Here is a 24,340-nt window from a genome sequence, read left to right as displayed (position 1 = left end):
TGGATTATTTCGGAGACGGAGGCGAACGGCGTGATTCCAAGTCTATCACGAAGAAAGAATAGCTGCCGGCTTAGCTTGAGCACAGACAGAGCTCCCTGTTTGTAAACAAATGACGTCATAGTGTTCGACAGCGCCACGAATTTGGTAGAGTTGAACCAGGCCTCCACAGCTCCCCGCATTTGCGGCAGTAGAAAAATAAAATCACGTCACAGTCACGTGGTATTACATCGTCAGGCATCATGACGGATGCCCATTGGCCAAAGGAGGATGCGCGCTCCGGGATTGGTTGATAAAGTTTCGAAATATCTGACAGCTCACTTTTCGCGGGCAGTCGGCCAGGCGGGCAGCTCCAAGCAAGGTCGCTGCGTCTCCGCGGCTCGCCGATGTCGGTTGACCACAACGACCAAAGAGGAAGTGTACGCGCGGGTTTGTTCGTGAGCTATAGTGATGGCCATGTACTGATCTCCGATAAAGTGTCAACCTACGGACATTCTTGCCGGGTCGGAACTGGAATGCTTGGTGAGCTGACGCCTGAGGAACACTTTCGAGCGCTGTCGCATTTTCAAATACAGTGACAAAGAAGAGAGTGTTCGTACGACAAAAGTATTTCCCGTGACTGTGTGACCTACGGTGCATCGCCAAAATGAGAAAACGATGCTCATCTGTGAAACGCACGCACTCGTGGACTTCGCTCGCCCCCAGAAGTAGACTGTATGTGTGCTTTGCAAGTTCGAACTTGGTTTGGTTACTGTCTATTCAAGGAACGAAACGTCCTCTACGCACGGTGAATATATGAGTCAAACATTTGAGTTTATACGTTGCATCAATAAATATGTATTTCGCCTATCAAAAATGTCTTAGTTATTTTGGAATAACGGGCGCCAGGTATGAAAACCAGTAGAAGTCAATGGCAGCCAGCCAGGCCCGGTCGAAAGCCGAGCCAAACTGAGAGGTTGCTGATTGGTTGGCTGCCAGGCATCACGACGCATTTTCATTGGTCGTATGTCCAGTGTTGCCTGAGTTATCTCAAACTATGGGGTCTATGGGGAGCTGTGGGCGCCTGGTTGAACTACGCTCGAAGCTAGAGGCGAACAAAGTCGCCGCCGAAAGCCACGGTCTTGAGGGGATTATGATGGTCCCCGAGAGAGAGACGCGACCTTCGGTCCTACTTTTCTTAGGAGGCAGCGAACAAGTGTCCATTCGTGGATCCCATTCCCAGCCCTCCCCTTCAGATTCGTTTCCGGTCCGTCTACCAACGTCATGACGTTTCTCGGGTAGAGGTCTATTCACAACGGCCACGGGGCTTGCACCTGTTAGCAGAGAGCAAAGTCAGAAGCTACCGGATAAGTACTGCAGTACCAAACGAAAAGCAGCAGAAAAGTTTCAGGTGAAGAGCATTCTCTGTTCTTTTGCTAGGCTGCTTGTGGAAGCGATCGTTTCAACGTACCCATGGCTTCAGTCCAATCTAAACTTCTAACAAGGCTAGCTGCTCGGATAGTGCAGCTTCATTAAATCCATGTGGTCGGATACGTTTAAGCCCTTTCAGGAAGAGTGCGCTATAGAAATACACTAAAGGTTCCAGAAATAACTGAGAAATTTTGTTTACATCCCTAATCATATTACCAGCTTCATTATATTGAGATTTCAGTGATGTATCGACGATACAGTATCGAGCATCTGTATTGAAAATCAATTTACTGTTCTGTATCGGTATTGGAAATACAATTTTTGAGGGCATCGAGTATCAGTATCAGATACTCTTTTCGAAGTATCGTGCCCAGCCCTGCGCTGTTGTACCATCTGACGTCATTTGTTTGTAAACAGGGAGAGGTCTATTTGTGTGGCAACATGCTGAACGTGCCACAGGGTACGATTGCAGATAATTTTGACCACTAGGGGTTCTGTTGATGTGGTTGAGGTTCGCCTAATCCCTTTTACAACAGGGCAGACATCCATAAAAAGAGTCACAGGCGAGTCTCCAAGCTCTCATAAGAGGAGCGAGGAATTTGAGTCAATGCTGGTGGGTTCGTCTTGCGGAGGCGCCACTTGATGGCTCTGGCTTCGGATGGCCGTCCGCTGTGTTTGGCTGGTTTCGGTTTCGAGACGGGGTCTGCCGGCTGTCTCGTGGAGCGCCCTTGATTTTATTTTGGAGGCCTTTTCCCACTTGAGGAGGACTTTCTTCGTGTCGTTGATCTGGGGTTGGGAGCTGGGTGATGCCTCGAAGCCCAACATGATGGGGTGGTGCTGATAGGGATTGGTGTCTTGGGCACTCCGTCTTCGCGTAGGGCCGGGCAAGTCTGCAGGATGTGTTGTATGTCCTCTTCTTCTCCGGTGTTACATAGGGTACATGCTGGGTTTGCGTTTCCAAAGAGTTCGCAGAGTCGCTTTTGTGTTGGGAGGGAGCCTGTACGGGCTTGAAACAAGAGGCCACTTGCTCTGTCTCCGTTGTAGAAAGTTTCGGGTGCCGGCGTTGTCTTGTTTTCAAAGTAGATTGTCATGCTTCTTTTCTTCGCTGTTTCCGAGTGCCACCGTTCCTCTTCAGTCCGGGTTAGTTCCTTCTTGGTTGTCTTGTTCCACTCGCGTTCGTTCCTCGCTTTGTGTCTGGTGGTGTCCTTGCTATATGTGCGGTCAATTTGGCTGATTTTTTTTATCCAGTGCGTTCGGGTGCCCCTGTAACGGAGGTGTCGGAAGACTCGTGTTATTAGGGTGTCGTTTGGTCTGTGAATGAGACGTCCAAGGTAGTTTGTCTTTGCCCGGGTTTCTCGGAAAGAGTAGGTAGACCAGGCCATTTCTCCTTGAATGGCGGGATTTGGTGTGGCGAATGATCCCCCGAGAATCCATCTTCCGATCTCGCGTTGTTGCCGTTCGAGCTGGTCCGTTGCTTGCTTGCTGAGGCAAATGACGTCGTTCGCGTATGTGGCAGCAGGTACGGCGTAAGCTTTCCATATCAGTCTTCCCACGTCGTATGGCTGGTAGGAATGGCGTGCTATATTCCACACCTGGCCTTTTTTCATGTTTGTTTTTGGGATGAGGTTCTGTTCATGTTTCTGGAGGTATTCCTTGCAATTTTCGATCGTAATACCGAGGTACTTGTACGTGTCTGTATACTGAATATCAAATTCTTGCAGGCGCAGCGTGGGTTTGTCATCGGGCGGTCCAAAGTACATGATATTTGTCTTTTCCCGGCTGAACCGCATGCCCTCATTTGTGGCATGGTGCGTGCAAATGTCCAGGAGGTTTTGCATGTCGTTTGCATTGGTAGTTAGTAGCAAAATATCGTCCGCAAAGGCAAGAGCTGTAATGCACGTATCTTCAGTCGTTCCGTTTGTTTGTTGTGTGTGCATATGGATTCCTTTTCCTGACGAGTGCAGTGCCGCCAGGAGGTCGTCGATGAAGATGTTGAAGAGAGTGGGTGATAGAGGGCAACCCTGCCTCCGGCCGACTTCTTGTTGAATCGTTTTTGATGTAAAGTTCCCGATGTGATATTTGTTCGTGCAGTCCCTGTATAGTTCCTGGATAATGTCTATGATGGTAATCCCATTGATCTCATCTTTGCAGTGAGCATGCTATGGGGAATAGCGTCATATGCTTTCTCCAGGTCGAGGAAGGCAAGGAACAGATCTTTGTTTTCCATTTGCGCTATTTCTATGATTTGAGTGAGTATGAATATGTTGTCGCTTGTTCGCCTATTCCTCCAAAACCCGTTTTGTACGTCGGATAGCTTTGGGTCGCATTGGTATTGTAGTCTTTCCGTCAGAATCGACGCGAACAGTTTGTACACGTTACTCTGCAGCGCAATTGGCCGATATGAGCTGAATTCCTCTTTTGGCTTGCCTTTCCCTTTGTGAATTAGCTGGATATTTGCCACTCTCCATTGCTTCGGTATGCTTTTGGTCTGTAGGATATGGTTGAAGCACATAGTCAGTGTTTCGAGTGCATTGGGTTTTAGGACCTTTAGGAGATTAGTTTGGGAGATAGGAGAGATTATTTTGGGAGATTGTCTGGTCCCGTTGCCTTTCCTAGTGCGAGGCGCTTTATGTGGCGCTCTACCTCAGGTATGGTGATTTGTGGTGTTGGGATGGTGGAGTGCGCGACACGATTATTGTCTTCGTGAGCTGCTTGACTGGCATGTGGGAGTCTTTGTTGGAGTTGTTTCTGTTGGTCGCCGAAGAAAGCCGTCATAGCGGTTACGATATCGGTGGTGCTTGACAACCTATTTCCCTCTTTGTCGTGGGATATGCATCCGGGTTCTGTCTGTTCGCGTCCTGATAAACTCTCGAGGTATATCCACAAGGCTACTCCGCTTCCCTTCTTTCCTTTGATTTGGGCTGCAACTTGTTTGTGGAATTGATGGACCTTCTTCGCCACGATCTGTTTTACTTTATTTTTCTGTTCCACATATCGTCGCTCTTCTACTGCGGAGTCCGTGTTTAGTTTCACTGCTCTCCGGAATTTTTTGTTTAGCTTCTTACGGTGGGTGATTTCCGTCTTCACTTCGTTGTCGAACCACAGTTGGTTAGGCTTTTTCTTTATGGTGGTATGTTTCGACGAGGTCTTCCCGATCGTCTTCGCAGCCGCGTCTTCAAGTTGTTCAATCAGTGTGTCGTAGTCACCGCACGGGGCAGTACACAGGCTCTTTTCGAGAGCGTCTGCAAATTCTTGTAGTTTTTCTTCGTTTTGGGTCTTCCAGCGTTGAATTTTCTTTTTTGGCTTTAGTTTAATTTGAATTGACGCAGTTCGGTGCTCTATTGCAATCGATAGTTTTATCAAGTTATGGTCGCTGTCACAGCGGAGTTCTCCTTCTTCGTCGATTTCAAGTGCCAACTTTGTCTGTTCACTATAGCACTTTTCATTTGCTAGCATATAGTCGATGGCGGATGTTTGGGATCCTCTTGACCATGCGACTGTACCCACACAGAAAGGCTCCAGGTTTAGTATCGACATATTGTTTTCCGCGTATGTACGTAAGTCATGGGCAGCTTCGCGGCCGTCTAACTCTATGCAATGGCAGTTGAAATCCCTCATTATGAGGAGGTGGTCTTGTGTGCTGTCCATCTCATTTAGGTCCCGCTGCATACAGTCGTATATGGAGCTATTCCAGCGTCGGGCTTCATTGTCGGTTCCGGTGGCCATATAGACTACGCACATTGTTATTGTCGTTCCTCTTTCTGTTTCGAAGGAACTCCACACGTGTTCCTCACAACTCTTCGTCTTTTTATGTTTGATGGCGTGCTGTCGGTAAAGGGAGCCCACGCCACCGCCTCGCTTGGCATTCATATTTCGGTTTGTGCCGATCCAGTTCCAGTCGTCGTTTAGCAATGGGCGGTCTTGATCTCGAAGATGGGTTTCGGTTAGGCCGTACACGTGTATGTTTTCCCTGAGTCCATTTATTTGTAGTTCTTCCCATTTGATTTTGTTTGATCCTTGTATGTTGAGGCTAGCGACGGTGATCTTTTCAGTGCTGGTAGTACCTTTTTTTTCTGGCTGGGTATTTCTTCGTTGGGTCCTGCGTAGTCTACCTTTTCGCTTGCTGAAGTTGTGTTCTTCTGCAGGTAGTGCGTGTGATGACGGTGGGACGGTTGTTAGTAAAAGCGTGGTCTCTGGGGGGGGGCCAATCCCTGTACGGCCTCCAGAATCCCGCGGGGTGGGTCCGCTTCACGAACCTGTGGTGGTTCAGGGGCTGTGTCCGGCAGGGCCACAGGTCTGGCATTGATCGCTGGTTGTTGTAGTACGGGTCTTCGCGGTGGTTGGCATTGATACATAAAAAATCCCTTATCCTTACAGACAGTTGATCTGCTACCCTGTCGCCCACTTCAGGTGTGAAATGGATGTCGACCAGTCCGGAGTCTCTCACTCCTCGTAGAGCGTGGTAGTTATTGATGAATATCACCCTTGTCAGTTTTTGACAAGCTGATATTAGTTGCATGTTGGTTTCTCGGATTTTGTCGCACAGCTCAGGTCCCCTATCTTTAACAAAGGGGATCGAACAGACTGCAAAAGTGGTGTGTGGCTCTTCGCTTTGTTGTGCTATGAAGTCTGTTACAACTTGGTTGGGTTGGTCTCCGTTCAGGATGTCGTTCAGACCTGCCATAATTATGACCAATCATTCTTCATCTTGCGTTCGGGGCGTTTCTATAGCCTTGTCAATTATATCCGCGGTTTTTGCGCCTGGTATGCCGGTGACAGTTAGCCGTGCGTCTCTGTAGAAATTTCTCAGTAGCGGCATTTTCACCCTGTTCACGTTTGAGTCGCCAAACAGCCACACCCTCTGCCTTCGTGTGTCTGTCGCGCGGATGTGTCGTCCGCTCCTTTTTCCTCTTGACCCCTTTTCGCGTGGGGATTACGGGGCTCGTTGTCTCCGCTTGTTGGCCGGTTCTTCTCACTTGCGGCTTCCTGACCTGATTGTGCTGCTACGGAGTAGGTTTTTTTATGTCCGCCATCATGCGTCGCCTCGTTTGCGACTCCGTCGTCTGATCGAGGTTCAGTGGCGCTCTTTTCCATGTCGGGACGGGTGTTTTGGATTTCTTGCAGTGTCTCACGTAGAAGCGAATTTTCCTTCTCTAGTGAGCTAACCATTAGTGTAAGGGACTCTATAGCATCTTGGTGGTTCTTGTTTTGTTCAGACATAGCTTGGATTTCCTCGGTCAACGATTTCACCTCATCTTTTGCTTTTTCGGCGTTCTCCTTTTGCTCCGTTAGACTTTTTCGAAGTCTTCAAACTTCACATATTTTGCACACAAAAGGATCTTATGAGCGCTGTGCTTCTTCAAAGCTGGTAAAGCAGGTTTCTTCTACATACATCCAGCGAAGGCACTGAATTATTCTGTCTAATTCATCTTGGTTCTTGTTCTTTTTAGGCATATCTATGCTCCTCTCTACCGATCGAGGTGTGCAGTAAGATAGAAAGGCAGACACTGACCTTTGAATTTGCGGCTCCGAACTCTGCTGCGAACTCTCTCGTCTCACTCGAACTACGTCTCACGTGCATCAAAGCTCTGACAGATGGTGCTGGAAGCAACGTTCAGTTGTTCATCTGACACTACATTAACAAATACGCTAAAAAAGAGGTCTAAATACCCTCTTACTGCCAAGGACTAAATCGAAATGTCAATCCATCAGACTGTCAAGGCCTCGAACTGCGTCTGATGAGTGGAGGGCTCACAAGGAAGAACACAGTATAGGGGACAGAACATGCCTTTAATGGGATGTGATGCACAGCCAACAGACTGCTTCAAGAAACAGCACACTCTCACAGATGAAGCCGATGGGGAAAAACACTGTAGACGGGTAAAAACTAATGACATTGATGATGACTGATCTATGACTCGTCTTGCCTGCAAAAGAAGGAAATAAATATGCTACAGCAGCGATTCAGGGTAAGCCACAGAGAAGTAAAACCAGAAAAAGTTGAAATGAAATAGCAGCTGTAACAATGGACTTTTTTCACAACTGCGTATGTGTGTTTGCTGCGGCGCTGATGACCTTGGGTGTGTGGAGGAAGGTTATCTATAGGTTCAATAGATGTCATTGAATGGGGACGACAAGAGTAGGGACCACTGGGGACACTGCGAACTCGTCGGCGCCACAAGTCCAGTTTTGGCCTTTTATGCTACCCACAGATTTGTTTTTGGCACGCACCAAGGGTGGTTCACTGGAGAGCCACTAGGGTATAACGTGGATGTGAAAAAGATCCATTGTTCTATGCAACAAACACTCAAAAAGTTGTATGACAAACAATCCAAGCTCTTGAGGGAGTAGAGCTTCTTGCACCATTTGCATATTGAAGTTGACTCCGAAATGTATTGAGGACACATCCAGAGCTATTTAAAATGACTGCCCTACAATACATTACTTGAACAAGTTCTCTCTCCTGGTGAATGTAATAAAATATAAGTGCAAAAGAAGGAAGCAGTCAAGGCAGTCTACTTGTAATTACTGTTATTATGAAGTACTGCCACAATAACATTGGGCATACCATGTATCACTTCCCATAGGCAACACACCAAGATGCGCTGAAGAGTTGCATACTACGAAAAAGATATGGGCATCATGACGTGAAAAGTCCAATGCAGCTGAGCCAGCAGGCCGTTGGCATAAATCACTGAGGAATGTGTACCTATTTGTCCATTTGCATACAGGTCACGAAGCTGTACTAGTACCTCGACTCGAGCAGACTTTTGGAAGTAGACTTCCAAAACCTATGATCTTATTCGTTTTGAATGTTCATAGTGATACAGTTTGTATTTTTACAGAAGACTGCACTAAAATACTGAATACTAAAATACTGGCAAAGTGGTTCTTTCCATGTTCCCTTTTGTGTTTTTGTCCTTCCTCAGCCTCAAGGAAATGGCGCCACTCGAATAGTTTCACTTGCACCCTCCCGATTTGTTCACTAGGACACTGTTTAGGACTGCTGAGCCATCCCGATGGGGAGGCTTTGGCTCTGAGGCAAGTCATCAGAAAGTGGATGCCAGCGTCGTTGAATTGGTCAAGGCGCCCAACCGGTAAACGAGAGATGCGTGGTTCAGCTGTTGTCGCTGTCTGGCTTTTTCGATGCCTGACATATTTCAATTGTTCATGTCCCCAGGCAACTTGAGGCTTGTATTGTGTCTGTCCCTTTCTATGTTCCTGCCTTCGGCAGCTCAGCAAAACGCACGCCTCGAAAACAATGTCGCCATTGCGCAGCCACTAAGAAAACCTCTAATTGGCTGTGTGAAATATGTGGATGATCATTGCTCTCAGAGAACAGCTGACAGTTTTACGTTTTACTTCACACTGATTGGGTGAGAGTCATAATGGGTGAGAGTCTCAATGTATATTTCCGACCTTTAGAACGAATTCCTTTACAACAAAACTACCGAAATAACGAAGTTATTTTTCGGTCCGATGGGCGAAGCCCGTGCGAACGCATACAACGAAGTTCCGGAAGCACACGTGGCGATGGGACGCACAGCGTCGTTCGGCTGCCTGCACATGAATCACGCCATGGTCCCCGTTTTCGGCATACGCACGGTTTTGTGAACGGATTAGCGGAAGACACGGGCGGAGGTCATATGCCCTTCTGAGTCACTATTGGAGATGACCGCATATGAATAGCAAAAAGAAGAGTCCACAGAGGGTTTTGGAATTTTGACTGCTGGGGCTGACCGGGCTGAATGGGGCATAACACGTGCTGGAGATGAAGGTTAATCACCCTTTCGGGCATGTTAAAAAGGGGGAGAAGCTGACCGGTTTTCATAAGGCTAGTCTGCCAGAGATCGCCAGTCGTCCACGATGGCTACAAAGAAAGCGTCCACGACACACGAAAACAGTTCTCCCTGGAGGAGAAAATGGCCGTTTTGAACGCGGTTGACACCGGAAGAAATGCGACGTAGTCAGGGAGTTCGGAATCAGCACATACACACTGTCAACATTCCTAAAAGACCGGGCCAAGCATGAAAGGGAGTAAGATAGATAAGATACGATAGATAAATAAATTGCCGTTTCCTTACGCCTACACATGTTGTAAGCTGTCAGAGTTCATAACTGGGTGTAGTTAGGCTGCTAGAATTTGCAGCTTTCAGTCGTAGAGATCGCTCTACGGTGCTTGGCATTCCGAAACCAGAACCTCATCGCCCGCGATGATGGCGACACTGCTCATCGGTTCCCCGAAGCGCAACGTAAACAAACCTTTACGACATGTCCGTCCTCGTGGTTCGTGATATGCCATGCTGCAGGTAGAACGTAAAGCTCGTGTTCAGAAATTCTGTTGATATATTGACGTCTTGTGAAGGAAGTTGTGAATGGAAGTAGTACACCTAAAGCTTCATTTTGGCTACGACCCCGTGTTCGTTCACACCACTTCTGTCCACGTCCGTTTACACACACATATAATAGCATCGTGAGCGGTGCGGAGAGCCTACACTATAATATAGATGCACATTCCTTTTTAACGAAGGCACCTTTACAACGAATATTTCCCGCGGCTCCGTGGAGTTCGTTGTAAAGGACTTTGACTGTAGTAAAATCATGTTAACCGTACAGGGGAACGCCGAAAAACTATGTTTTAAGCGGTACTACGGCATATCTGAAAATACGAGATAAGCACCTACCTCCGTTATATGAAAGAACACACATCAGTGTTTTTTGAAAGAAAAGACGCATAACGACGCTTTAATTTACAGAGTTACAGAACTCAGCTTTGTCAGTAGACCGACCTCACGGCGAGAATTGTGCCCACAAGCTAGCGCTGCTATCGTTGCTCCTCATTTGATGGCTTGAATCGACTCCACCTAGTCCTTCTCAGTGAAAACTCCGCTTTACCGGTTGCCGTGGCATGGCATATCTTGCGGTTCTTAGGAGGATAGCAGAAAACAGTGGAGGTGAAGCACATTCAACAGCTCTGGTCGGTAGCTTTCCGTTTTCTTTCCCCTTTTCTTGTGTCAGGGAGGGGGCAGTGATCTCATTGGCTGGGCTGCGGGAGGCCAGGCAGACCATGTGCTGTATCCCGCACTCCGTGGTCATGAGTCACCCCGTTTGGCCCCGTGGAATTTCCCTTCTTAATCCGTGCCATTATTTGTTACCTTGAGAGTGCTGAGCGAGGTCACCGAAAGGCCGGCCAGGTAGTGTTCGCAGGGTACAGAAGCAGAACAGCTACGGATTAACTGATAGGTACGGGGAAAACGACTGCGGTTTAAGCGAACAAAATACATTAGGCTTAATGGCAACTTGCTCCGGGACTTGCCTCAACTAATGTTAAACCAAACTACTGCTTAAGCAGGTACATTTTAACGAGTTGTTTTCTGTAATTATACTATGTGGTTGTCCCTCACGTCCCAGCTATTCATTCACTGTGATCTACGAACGGTTGTGACACATGTGCTTTGGTGTTCAAATAGCAAATCAGCATCGATTGCCTATTCCTAAATAATTTTCACAATTGAATTTGTAAATAATAATTTTTGCCAAGAGTTATACATGATCAATAAAATCAATAAAGTATTTTTATTTTTATTTCTTGAGTGCTCCTGCAGCCATCGGTGATGGCACACCTGGCTCAGCTGTTTTCGATAGCTTCACCTGTACATGTTGGATGTACGGACCAGTGCTGGGGGTAACTAGTGACTTTAACTAAGAGACTTTTTTCCGGTAACTTTCAACTTGTTGCTTTTGAGCTCCAGTAACTTCTTGAGGAACTCGTTCCTTTTTTTAGGTAACTTTGTCAAAGTAACTTGGGGAAGTTCAGTTTGAAGGATGGAAGTCATTGAAAAACTTAGCCAGCTGTAGGACTCGAACCCACATCTTCTGGATTACCGGACCAGGGCTCTACCAATTGAGCTAAGCTAACACACCTCCCCAGCGACTTCCAAACTGCCATCACTTTTCGTTCCTCTACTTTGGGGCAACACGTTACTTAGCAGTCGCCGAATGAAAACAGGCAAAGCTGGCGGAGAGAAGGGGGAGGAGGTACGGAAAGGAGGTCTGTCTGCGCACGCGCACGTCACCCACGCTTTTTCCCGCGCTGCGCAATCGGAAGCGCTGTGAGTGGCTCCTGGAAATCACATGGTTTGGGAGCCTGCCACTTTCCCTGGACCATTGCGGCAATGGGAGCTTCATGGGAGCTTCAACCATCATGCCTTGATGTTGTACCAGGCTTTTCCCATTGTGGAGGGATGGCCACAATCACAGAATGCACTGCCCGGTCTCGTACCATGCAGTGAACATAAAAGGTGGGAACCCATGATCAGCTATTGAACAATATATGAACAGTATCACTGCTGTGCATCGTTTGCCGAGTGTTATCGACCTCAGCAGCTGTATTAAATAGTTTTGAATTGAAGAGGTTTGCAAATACACCCCTTTAGCTGTTGCCCACTCTGAAAGAGATAATCTAATGGTTTGGGAAATTCCCACCAGTGCCAAAGTGCAATAGAAAAACAGCCACCTTAAAACGATGCTGCCTATGTGTGACCCGGTGAAAATGGCACAATGGTCACAAGTGGTCACCTGAGATTGGTTACAAAAATGGTGGTTTAGGCCACCTTGCGGTTACCACCTACAGTGACCAATGTGCAAATATTGTAATGCTGCATATATGCATACAACTGTGTTTCATTGCAGACATATATTCAAGCTACAACATGAATTTACCAGTGTCCTACAAGATAGGATGCAACTTCCTTTAACACAAACGTTTAAGTCCCCTAGCACAATTTGAGTGCAGAACCTACGGCATGGCTGCTCTCCGAAGGATTGCTATGAAGAAAAATGCCACAGCGGTGTCATGGCTAATAAAGAACTCTCACCAAGAAAGTGCCGCCCTTAGTCAGACTGTTCTTCAGCATTGTTGTCTGAGCCAGTGTCTTTGTCGGCATCTGCATCAGCAGCCTTCTTGGCTGCGCGGCCACGGCCCTTCTTTTTGGCAGCTACGCTGGTACTTGTCTTGGCTGCTGTCTTCTTACCCTTTTTACTGCTCCCCTTAGGGCGGCCCCTGCCACGTTTTGCTTTAGGTTCATCTGCGGAGGCCTCCTAAAAGCAAAACAGCATCAAATATGAGCATCGTGTAAGGTCTGCCCCTATCAGGTGAATAGCACATCAAGCAAGTTTTCAAGAGTGATCACATCTTTAGCGTACCCCGATCATTAAAAAAATATCCAGGAAAATGAGACATGACATCCTGTCACAGGGGTTCTCAACTGGTGGGAAATTCCCCCTTGGGGGGGATTTGGGAATGTCATGGGGTAATGACACCATGGAACATTCACCTCCAGTCAACCCTTGCACCAGTGCAGGCCATTCACAGGACATCTCCCTCACCAGGAACACCTCGACGGTATGTTGTGATGACTCCTGGGTGTGCACGGTACTGGAAGGGTCGCTCGCAACAAACATGAACTAACAAAAATACTTTCAAGAAACTCAGAAACAATAAAATACCTCAATATTTTATGCGTGTATTGCTTGGAAGTCAATATGGGGGTATAATGCTTTGATGAATGGCAAAAGGGCTGCATAGAGCAAAAATGGCAGAGAACCACTGTGCTATCAGTATTCCAAAATACTTTTGGGAATAAATTTGCAACAAAGCAGAGGGGTAATGAATCTTCATGTCTAAATCGATACCTAGGCATCCATATATTGCACGAGACCTGAAAGCCCCAAGAAAATGCTATGCCACATTGTGGCTCTCTCTGTATGGCCCAAAAGATTTATCACTCGTGTTATTCGCTGTGGCTGTGCCTTAAAGGAGCTCGGAAAGCACTTCCATTCTTTTAAACCAAGCGGTTATCCTGCCTATTAAAATGCACCACGTGAAGTAAATCAATCAACAGATGCACAAATATCGGAGAATTCGATTTTGAAAATCGTGATTGCGCGCAACAGTGGCAAGGCCCGGGCCGACGAGACGCCCACGTCATTGTGACGTTAGAAAAGGGGAGCCACTGGCTGGTTTAGATGAAAGTCGTCTGCTATTTTTCAGTCTGAACCATGCTGTAACCCGGAACGGTGGAAGTTTCTTTTTGCTTTTTCTTTGATTTATCAGATACAGTAAACGAACATTGGCATACAGACACCGTTCAAGGCATTGTTCAAGGTTAGGCCGTGAGATTGTGTGCCCGAACAACGTTAGCAAAAAATCGGTCGACCTGTCCCCGCTCGAGCTCGCTTTTCTCTCCCACGACCTTCTGGAGTGGGTGGATTATGAAAATAAGCTTCAGGTGCCAGTTGAACGCTGTTCTGTCCGTGTGTGTTTTGTATGGCGTTCCTCATTGTGATGATTGTTACTGTTGTTGGCAGCAATAAGTATAAACACAGCAGAGCACTAAGCACTGCTTCAGTTCACGCTTCAAAATGATCGCCGCATCGCTATGATCACTAATTTGCCCGTCACTTCGACTAGCAACTGTGCTAGCCATTCAGTTAATGTATCATTCAGCTGGAGGAGTGTTCTTGCCGATACATTGTCCGACACAATCCAGTGAAATCTATCGCAATATGCCGTCGCCGGCACGTCGCGGCATCAGGCGTTGAACATCCATTGGCTGTTGCAGAGACCAACAGAGCCAAGCAATGTCATAAAACCACCACATTTTATGGTCAACTTACCAATCATCAAGCTAAACGAGAATTAGCCGATGCAGGCTACAAACGTGAACGACACAAACACAGAAGTGTGATTTCATCCCTGCTTTCCCGGCACCTTTTGTTTGGTTACCACATGGTGACCAACAACGCCGGTTAAGTCTGTGCCTGCCGACATATCAATGTACACAGAAACTGGCAACATGTCAATATTTCGCAGGCACTTCGAAGTCCCCCCCCCCCTCGGGGTGTGACTTGAATAAAGTGATCGAAACCCCGGTTGCAAAATATACTAGTGTAAATAAATGTTATCCAACTTTGAAATGCATAGTCATGCGCGGGAAGCTGCCAACGGCGATCTGTGACTAACCTGGACATAATAATGCAAACCCAAACTAACCAACATGATATGCTTCGTTGTGTCCGCCCTGCTAAGCCTTACGGCTGCTAAAATGTGACTTTCGTTCGCTAATACGACATGGACAGATATCGAAAACCTGTGAATTTTAGTGGTATAGTGGAAATGTGAATTTCGAGATCGGGGAATTCGCTACTAGGAATATCTAGGTGCTTCCTTATTCACCCAGGAACACACGACAACACGGAACAAGCTCTTGCCCGTGTGTTTGTGTGTTCTTTGGCTCTTTTCGCAATATATACCATAGATTGAGAAGTTACCAGTCAAAAAGAACTCGTTACGTTAAGTTACCATGTGAAAAATGTAACTGAGTTAATAACGAAGTTCTTCAGCCTGAAACGTAACTCGCAGTTACTGAGGTACTTTAAAAAAAAGAACGAGTTACTTCCAAGTTACTTCAGACACAAAATAGCATTACGCAGGTGCAGCGCGCATGAGCAGTTGAGTTAGACCTTGAGTTGCCTGCGACAGGAAGAAAGCAAGAAGAAAAAATAGAACGGGCAGCACTGACCCAGACAGAGCGCTGTTGCCGCTTTCTCCTTTAATGACATCACTGATGACGTTTTTTTCCTTCTCTTCCTCGTTTAACCCTGAGGAGCGAGTCGAGCGAGAACGCACGCGGCAATGTTCCAGTGTCTTTTTCTATTAAAAATATAGCGTACAGAGAAAATTTGTGTTACTCATCAAGTGACCTGCTTTGACAACTGAAAATTTTTAGGTGGCTTTGAGCTCCCTTAAAGGGACTATCACACCGGACTATTAGTTCAAATAGTCCGGAAGACTACTTGAAAGGTGTGTATGAGACTAATGTTCAGCATGGAGTCACAGTCTACTTGGCCAAGTTTCTCTTCTTCCAAAAACAGCTTACTAATTAAATAAATTAGTTTTAAAGATTCGCGCTCCCTCTGCAGCTAAGCCAGAATTATGTAAGCCGGGCACACGAATGGGAGCGCAGCGCAGGTGATTGTCTCCGAGGTAGTCCGCTTCGCTTTTGCACAGCAACATACTAAGTGAAAAGACCTCGGTAAATACACCAGGTTCCGCTTATCAGTGTGAGTGCTGACTGACGTGACCATGGTGTTACACTCTAGGCCAGGGGTGCCGAAGTGGTGGCCCCCGAGCAAAAAAAAATATTCTTATATAAAAAATATTCGCTTCACCAACGGTTGCGACGTTACCATTGGGTTCTGTGCTCGTGCAGTTTACCTTGCATTAGTGATAGAAAACTGTTGCCACTGACATGTAACAGCCAATGAATCTTTAACGAATGACGAATTCGGTTGGTTATTTCGTGGAAACTTTTTCCCCTACACTCTAAAAATTGAACTTGACCGCATAGCACGCTCTGCGCCACCCATTGCCATGAACGATAGGGTTATCGCTTCCGATTCGAAGAGAGAGGGGGGCGTTCACCTTTTTCGTGTCAATTTGGATACATGATAATCGACACAAAAAGGCATACGCCCCCTCCCTCTCCTCGAATCAGAAGCAATATCTCATATACCATTACTGGCAGTGGTTGGGGCAGAGCGTGCCCTGCGGTGAAGTTCAGATTTTAGAGTATAGACCCGGCCTGTTCTCACCCATTGTGCCAGATCTTGCGTGCTCGAGTGACACTTTCCGAGTGCCCGAGAATTTGACAGCTAGCACTTTTTCCGCCCGGCCTTGAAGCGATCGGGCAGCGGATTGCCCAACTATATCCGGTGTCGTCATATCCGCATCGCGAAGGTGGCGAGGACCCTTATTGGCAAACACGTCAAAGTTCACGTGGGTTAGCAGACAACAACACCTGAATACGAGCGACCGCGATGCGCATAGCGTGATCCAAGCGGCTAAAACCACTCGATTCCTGGCAGTCATGTTCGGGTGGCAACGGTCACGTGCTCCAGCTCCTACAGATTTCTGAGCGCAAAGCCGTATGGCGTTGAAATAGGCTCCCGAATTCGCTATAAGAGACAAGGGGTGTCGGTTGGCCCTTGACAACAGCAAAGACAAAAACAGTAAAAGTAACACAAAGACAGTCGAAAAACGTCCAACTTCACACACAGTCCACTCTCATCTACACTCCATATTTTTCGAATATATCAATCAATGTCCAACCTTCAACTTTTAACCATAATTAACCTTCAGTCACATAAGAAGGTTGGAAGTTCGACTTTCCCTGTCAGTCTCTGTTGCTTTTGCCATCTTTGCTGATGTCTCTCTAAACCTGTCACTGAGTCTGATTTTTACTTGATTGATATTACTACTACATTCCTACCAAAATTTGTGAGCAAACCATACATGGGCGATTTGTAATATTGGTGCCTTGAATTCCATTAGAAACTGACAGGTTCATTCGCAGGCTTGGTGATCTCCCAAGTGGATTTGAGCAAGAATTCTTCGTGTGCAGGATAACTGAAACAGAGCTTTTTGACTCGCCGTTTTCTACGCTTGTTGACAACGTTCCTCATGACTGACAAATGGAAATGATTGACCTGCAGTGCAACGCACCGATAAGAACAAGTTCGTTGGAGTTGGTGGGCTTCGTTCTATCCTTACATTGTACGAAAATATCTGAAGATACGTATGCTGTCGCGGTCAAACCTGTCGATGTTCGGTACAACATCATACGTCTAATAATAATAGGGTAAGGTGGTCTATGTTTGTTAATAGCAGTAAGAATAATCGCCTAAATTGTACCATAATTCGTTAACTGAATCCCCAAACCTTTGAGAAATGATGCATAAATTACTGTGGTGCTAAACCAGATATTTATTTCGTACGAGCGAAAAATGACAGGCTACATGTTTTCATCAACTTCTGTGTTGAACCTCAATATGTCAAAGTTACGCTCACAACTAAGAAACAAACACCTCAACAATGTCCTTAAGATTGTAACTGTACAATCACTTTCACACGATGTTGACGCAATAGTTAAAAAAAAGAAAAGTTCCTCTTCATACACAGCAAATAAAAACGATCGCTGACCCTCTGATTGAGCAGCTCTAAATAACCTAAATGCATGCGTTTTATGTTGCTTTAAGTCCTGTGTTTTGCGATTTATATCAGAAACAGGCAACCGCAAAGCTGCAGTATGCGGCCCGCGTAGTTCTTCCAAGGCTCAATGCGGCCTGCGGACACGAATGAGTTCGGCACCCCTGCTCTAGGCTGTACAAATACATACGATGCTAACCAGACACAGCATTCCACGAGCCGATCTCAGACTTCTCCACGACCTGAAGAAGCCGTCACTCCCGTCCGGCGGACGGACGCCAAGGTCTCTCTGCAGCGAACTGATTGGCCAAGTGACGTTTACAGAGAGGGAATTTGGAATGCTCTCAACATCTTTCAGCTGTTATTGCCATGCGTTACATCAAATTGCACAGAAACAACTCTACTAATTGGTGTCGGATTTTTGACATCATTATCGGTGATGAACGAGGAGTACAATGGCACTGCAGTTTCAGGATCGACCACGACGGATGCGATAGTCCTCTTAAATAAATGTCATATATATTGAAATTTGAAGCAATTTAAATGTCAGCTGTTGTCCGGAAAGTTCAGCAATAGCGGATAGTCGACAGACGACGCTAACAGACTTTTCGGTGCATGTCTAGTTTAGCGGCGCCACTCGATTTCAAACTTCTAATCTACATACCTGGATGGGATTTTGCATGGTGCATCGTAATCCAGAATAATCAAGCGGCGGTCGGTTCCACAAATTCCTCCAGAGATCAGTTTCCCCTGGAAAGTTTCGGCAGCGGCGACCATGTCATCTCCATGCGCCCATTGTTTACCTATGACAGCTTACGCACACCTTGCACTCTTCCCAGCATGCCTTTCGCCTGTTCGTTGCTAAGACGCACAGCAACTCCGCTATCGGACGACAGTCGGCCTCCTCCTCACGCAATTGCTCCGCGCCAAAATTGGCACTGTCTTCTGTCAGCACAGTCTCGAACAACTGCGGGGGGGGCTACCGCCCCCCCCCGGACCCCCCCCCCCCCGCGTTTAATATGTACTGACCTGGCCTAACCCAACCTCACTATACTTCGTTTAGTGAGGGAAGCCAAGCTCCATGGCTGATGCGTAGGAGTACCACAAATGATACCCGTCGAGATCTAGTGATTTCATTGTGCATTCTTGGCAACGAGCGAGAGGGAACAGGCGAAATGCATGCTGGGAAGAGTGCGAGGTGTGCGTAAGCTGTCATACGTAAACAATGGGCGCATGGAGATGACATGGTCGCCGCTGTCGAAACTTTCCCGGGGAAACTGATCTCTGGAGGAATTCGTGGAACCGACCGCCGCTTGATTGTTTTGGATTACGATGCACCATGCAAAATTCTATGCAGGTATGTAGATTAGAAGTTTGAAATCGAGTGGCGCCGCTAAACTAGACATGCACCGACTTTTCTATTAGGCACATATGAATATTCACATATGTTCCAGTTATTCCTGGGACATAATTCATCAAAATGCGTGCAATCAACCGCTATTTTATTACTCTTAGACGTACACATTTCCCATCTTATTGCCACAATTCTGGGCCATGTAGCGAGCGTCACTATGTACCACCACTAATAAACTATGTACAAGCATTTCTATCGTAGCATCTGAAGTCAAGAAGTCGCCTAGTCAAGAAATCGAAAGCAAAACTCGGTATGTTACTCCTGTTGTCCAAAATCAGGAATGACGACCCGCGCCGGAAAATAAACCACACTCAGGGCACGGGATAGCTTTGTTCCTCCGATGTCTTACATATAAAAAAAGACGACAAATAAATATTCGTATCACGCGTAATACAATTACGAAGTACTAGGCCCATGGATTTTGAAACATCATAAGCGACGTGGACATCATTTTCGGCCGACAAGCACAACAATAAAGCGGCCAATGAAATAAATCGACACAGGAACCACAAAAGGCAGGAGCAGACAACGGCCTCCTCAGCCAGCCAATCACAGGCCTGTTTATCGATTCCGTTTTGCCGCCAAAGTGAAACCCCCAACATGGCGTGCACAAGAACACCAACAAACTTGACAGGACGGTTGGTCAAATGTGACATGCTTTTGAGTAATTTCCGCAAGAAAAACGAACATTCGCTATTTGCAGTGCGGCATAAAACAAAGAAAAAACGTTACCTCTTTGGCGCGCTTTTCCGCTTCTGGCTTTTTTGGCCGCCCACGGCCTTTCTTTTCAACAGCAGCATCGTTGTCGGCCATGTCTTTAGATCTGAAATCGCAGAAAGATGTGAAATGAAACAAAGCACTTCGCTGAAAAATGTTGCAGAGCATTTGGCGGGACATCTGCCCTGAAAAATATTTTCGGCATTTTGCCCGGCTTCCCCGCGCCAAGTCGCGCACAAACTTGAGATATTTGTGTGGTTTTCCTAGAATTTCTTTGGGAATTGGGGTTTGCAGGAACAATCAGACCAACAATGGCCAAATATTTCGAAAAAAACCTGACCATATCCGTTGATGATAACAATGTGAAATAAAATTAAACGTTTCGGTGCACCTATGGCGGCCCGGTACGCAAATATGGTTTAGGCCTAGAGTGAAAGGCGATGAGACCAAAACGCGCGCGCAAGAGTCGTGCTGTCAAAGAGCACGCAATATTATGCGCTGCTACGAAGTTGTGCAAAAAAATGCGCTGTTCACAGGAATAAATTTTATATGCCCCAGAGAAAGGGCTTGTGACTAAGAACAAAGAAACGACATCACACACAGAAGAAACATTCTACTTACGTATGATGCGATTCCGACGCCTGGTAAAGACTGTCTGTTGGCCGCTGCTTTGCTGTTGGTGGTTGGTGTTCTCCCTCCTCTACAGGGGGCGACAGGATTGGCTGCTTCTTTAACGGTCGCTCGAAAGTTTCTCGTTGGTAAACCGTCACCGGTGCATTTTAAATGCGTTCCCTTATTTACTGGGGCTGATAGAAAAATAAAAGCACTGAAAATATTCGCTCGGAGAAATTAAATATTGCCCTGACACTTCTGGATTGCTGTCGAGAGTATTTTTATTGGTTTTCTCGGGAGTTGGGTCGTTGGTGCAAGGCTGAAAGGATGTAATAGAAAAAATAGATAAATAAAGGCGAGGGCTGGCATAAGAACTGGAGTACTGGACAACATAGTATTGATTGTATTTTTAATACCGCTGTTTCCCACGTTACTCAGCTTGGTGCGGTGTAATGTCTAATCGCCCCCGGAAATTTTCAATCGAAATAGCAATATGGAGCCAGCCTCGTAAAGTAGCCGAGTACTGCATAGTGAACAGAGTTGAAGTCATTGTGTATTAGCTACATCCGTCGCGAGAAAAACACAATTTTGTGTGTTTTCAGAACAAATACAGTTTAGCGCCTTTTTCTGGTCGGCCCGTTTCTGCTTTCAGCTCGTGAACGGCAGCGTTGTCCTGCTTTGTAGCATGTGTTTGTGAAATAGGTTCGGAAGAGGCGACACACAACCAGACTGACTGCGCACGCTGCTTTGCGCCTTATTCCCAGCTCACGGGAACCTCGCGCTGACCCTGCTATGTGAAAATTGTGACTACAAGTGGTGCACCCAGATAATTAGGACTATAGATTTACACGTAAGGTGAGTCAGCCAATTTGTGTGGCGACATGCTGCACGTGCCGCAGGGTAGGACTGCGGATAATTTGGACCACCTAGTCCCAGCAAACCCTGGGACATCCCTACATGGTCGCGAACGTCCTGAATATCCGGACATCCATGTGATATGTCTAGGATATCCTAGAACGACATTTGCGTTGTGATTTTATTCTTTTGACGTGCACAGAAAAATATTTCAGGAGGGATTTTATGTTCTATGGTGACTGCGTGGGGGAGGAGGAATTGACCTTCGTTTGCCTCTCCCAAATGATATACCAAGGCTACGATTGAGGGTGAGGGGGGTTTTAACACCAGAATCCCCCTCCCCGCTCGGCTACGCCACTGGTTGTTCCGGAGTGAACGTGATGTTTATCCTTGTCACACCTCGACAAAACTAACTGATGAGCATGCTCAGTCATGTTCACTAATGCTCAATGCGGCGAATGGGCTGAGCGCGAGATGAGTGAACAAACGAAGAGATGAGCATGAGCAAAATTCACTAATGAGCATGACAAGTAGGGCTCGGAAACGTTATTTTTTGTGGTTCGGTTCAAGTTCCGGTTCGAGGTTATCAGTTCGGGTTTGGGTTCAGTGCAACCAAAATAACGGTTTACGTGCTGTGCTAATCAGTGTACGACATGTGAGTGGTAATATTAGGTTCCGGCGATGGCTTGCTCCTCCTTCCATCCTCTTACTTCCTCACCTCTACACTTCATAGGTACGAAGAGCCATGATGCAGTTCACGACAGCAGATCATCATTTACTGTACCGAAAAGTGCTGGGAAATGGCATACAGCGTACCACTGAACTCCATTGCAAAAGGCTATCAGTAATTTCCAAAGGAAAACAGGGAAGAAAGCGGTCTCGTGGTAGATAGGAGTACCCCAGAGTCCCATGCGCAGGCCGGCACGTTGCTCCCCGTTGAAAAGAGGGAGAGAGGCCGCTCCTGTGTTTTGTTCCTCCATGCTCTTGACAACACGCCAACCTCTTTCCCGTGGTCGCTAGAGATCTGCGTTACTTGTGGATATCACTGTGGACTATTTAAATTTATGTCGCCTCCACAATGCGACGCTGAATGAAAGGAAGCAGCCGAGGCAAGAATGCAAAGTGTAGCTGTCGTGCAGCACATCTTTTTTTTACACCTCGAATCGCAAAAATGTACAGGGATGTTGTGAACCTTTTGGAGGTGAGGTTGTAGGAGGTGCATGGACTCGCCACTTCTTAGTTTATCAATTTGTCCGCTCTATAAATTCGGCAAGATTCCGAGCGATGCAGGGAGCTGGTGCGCGGGAGTTGACGGCAGGTATAGGCGTTTGTACCGTCTTGCGAACCGGTTACCGCATCATATTTTTTCGGTTCAGTTCTGGTTCGTTCAAGGGGAAACCAAAAATGTTTACAGTTCGGTTCGGTTCGGCGAAAAATAACGTTTTTTTGCGGTTTTCGGTTACGGTTCAGTTCCGGTTTCGACCCCTGATGACAAGTGAAGAAGTGAGGAGATGATCAAAACTAACTCATGAGAATGCTCATTCATGCTCGGTATAGTAAATGAGCAGAGCATGAGTGAGCAAACGGAGAACTGAGCAGCGAGTGAGTGCATGAGCAAACAAAGAGCTAAGCGGAGATGAGTGAGCAAAACGAAGAGCTGGACGGGGAGTGATTGAGCAAGCGGAGAGCTAAGCAGGGAATGAGTAAGCCAACTGAGAGATGAGCACGGTGTGAATGAGCATGAGTGAGCAGCAGTCATGAGTGCTGTCCTCTGATCCTCATGTATAAAAATTGTGCAATTGTATATGCAGACAGTTTGTAGTAGACTAAGGGGTGACACGGAGAAGAATTTTGGTGGGCTTGTGGTGGCTGTTATGATTATAGACAGGAACCTGAAACCAAATGTTGACAAAGAACAAACTCCTCCCAGTAGTGCAGGTGGTGTTCTTACGATTATGCACTGAAAATAGAGTAATAAATATACTCTTCCTTAAACTTTTAAAAAGAAAAAAAACTCATAAAAGACAAAAATATAAAATTCACTGACATTACGTACATAATGGCTGCTGCCAAATCTGCAACGTTTGCCCTAAAACCTGCAACTAAAAGATTGTAGTACAGTTGGACTAAATAGTGTTAAAGTTGTAGTAAAAGTAATGAATGTGAGGTAATTTGGTAGTTACACACTGTCTTGCAAAGAATGTCCTCCTGATAGTTCAATCTATCTGCATGAATGATGCCTGTGAAATGGTGTCACGTAGCTTTTTTGGTAAACAATCTGTATTGAACAAAAACAAACACTGTCTCATAGGTATTAATGTGATAATCAGGCAGGTGTTTCCCAAAACGTCACATAGACAATAAACCTCTTAACAGCATTTTTGTCAGTTCCATTTTTTAAATATTGTCTCACACCACCATTAGGTATTAATAAAATTCCAGTTATGTTATCAGTCTTTCTGTGCTGGCCAATTTACTGGGGCCATGCGAACAGTTATGTACCTGAGGCGAATAGTTATATAACCCAACCGAAGAAACATATAACATACAAGGGTCGTTCAAGGTTGACCGAGACTTTTATTTCCTTAAACACAATGGAAAATTCGGGAAGCACCAGACTATGTCAGTCTTTCAATGTATTGACCGTGCGCATCTAGACACCGCTGCCATCGCTGTGGCAATTCTTTGATGCCTTTGGCGTAGAAATACGTGGGCTGCTGTCATAGCCGCTGCAGGACATCTTTCTGGGGGGCTACATCTGTGTGGAACATCTTTTCCCAAGCCCTTAAGGGGCCAAAACAAATGGTAATCGCTTGGGGCTAAATCTGGGCCGTAAGGGGCATGGGGCAAAACCTTAAAGCACATTTCGGACAGGGTTGCTACAATTAAATTTGCTGTGTCAAGAATTCACATTGTCATGACCATTCCAGACAACATTCCAGGCCTTTTCTTGCGACTTGCATTTCGCATGGGACCCTTTATCAACGTGGAGAAGTACTAAGCATTAATCGTGACCCCTTGCTCCAAAATGTCCACATGGATGACACCCCGCATGTCCAAGAAGACAGTTCCCCCCCTCGGATTGAAATCGGTTCAACAGCTGCTCAGAGACTGCCGTGCACACTCTCTTCTGGTCACAAGTAGGGTGCCGGGGAACCCATCTTGCACATACTTGCACAGAACAGAAAGTGCTCGTGAATGATTGTCTCCGCACTGTCGACACTAATATTACGCTAAGTTGCGATGTCCCGAATTGTTACTCGCCAGTTCTCGAGGATGGCTTGCTC

General features: G+C 46.4%; 1 protein-coding gene and 1 long non-coding RNA gene across 2 annotated transcripts; one reads left to right on the top strand and one right to left on the bottom strand.

Annotated features, from left to right (window-relative positions):
- The first annotated feature begins 1,062 nt into the window (after positions 1–1,062).
- LOC135396555 (uncharacterized) lies at positions 1,063–8,276 on the top strand. Its single transcript, XR_010423431.1, has 3 exons — positions 1,063–1,387; positions 6,858–7,376; positions 7,995–8,276. It is a non-coding gene; the product is annotated as an uncharacterized LOC135396555 (long non-coding RNA).
- On the bottom strand, positions 7,179–20,322 carry LOC135396554 (high mobility group protein HMGI-C-like). The gene is made up of 4 exons (XM_064627595.1): positions 20,208–20,322; positions 19,602–19,692; positions 12,285–12,507; positions 7,179–7,334 (listed from the first exon to the last, which is right to left on the bottom strand). The coding sequence occupies exons 2-3, from the start codon at positions 19,680–19,682 to the stop codon at positions 12,301–12,303; spliced, it is 288 nt and encodes a 95-aa protein (XP_064483665.1). The 5' UTR covers positions 19,683–19,692; positions 20,208–20,322; the 3' UTR covers positions 7,179–7,334; positions 12,285–12,300.
- Positions 20,323–24,340: the final 4,018 nt, after the last annotated feature.

The sequence above is a fragment of the Ornithodoros turicata genome, chromosome 6, assembly GCF_037126465.1.
Source record: "Ornithodoros turicata isolate Travis chromosome 6, ASM3712646v1, whole genome shotgun sequence".
Classification (NCBI taxonomy): Eukaryota; Metazoa; Arthropoda; class Arachnida; order Ixodida; family Argasidae; genus Ornithodoros; species Ornithodoros turicata.
This window is presented reverse-complemented; position numbering and strand designations above follow the sequence as displayed.

Bases quoted from the DNA above. Each gene is read 5' to 3' on its own strand.
- LOC135396554 (XM_064627595.1), bottom strand. From the start codon at position 19,682: ATGGCCGACAACGATGCTGCTGTTGAAAAGAAAGGCCGTGGGCGGCCA. The intron at 12,508-19,601 runs GTAACGTTTTTT...TTTTGCTTTTAG, and splicing joins CGGAAAAGCGCGCCAAAGAG to GAGGCCTCCGCAGATGAACC.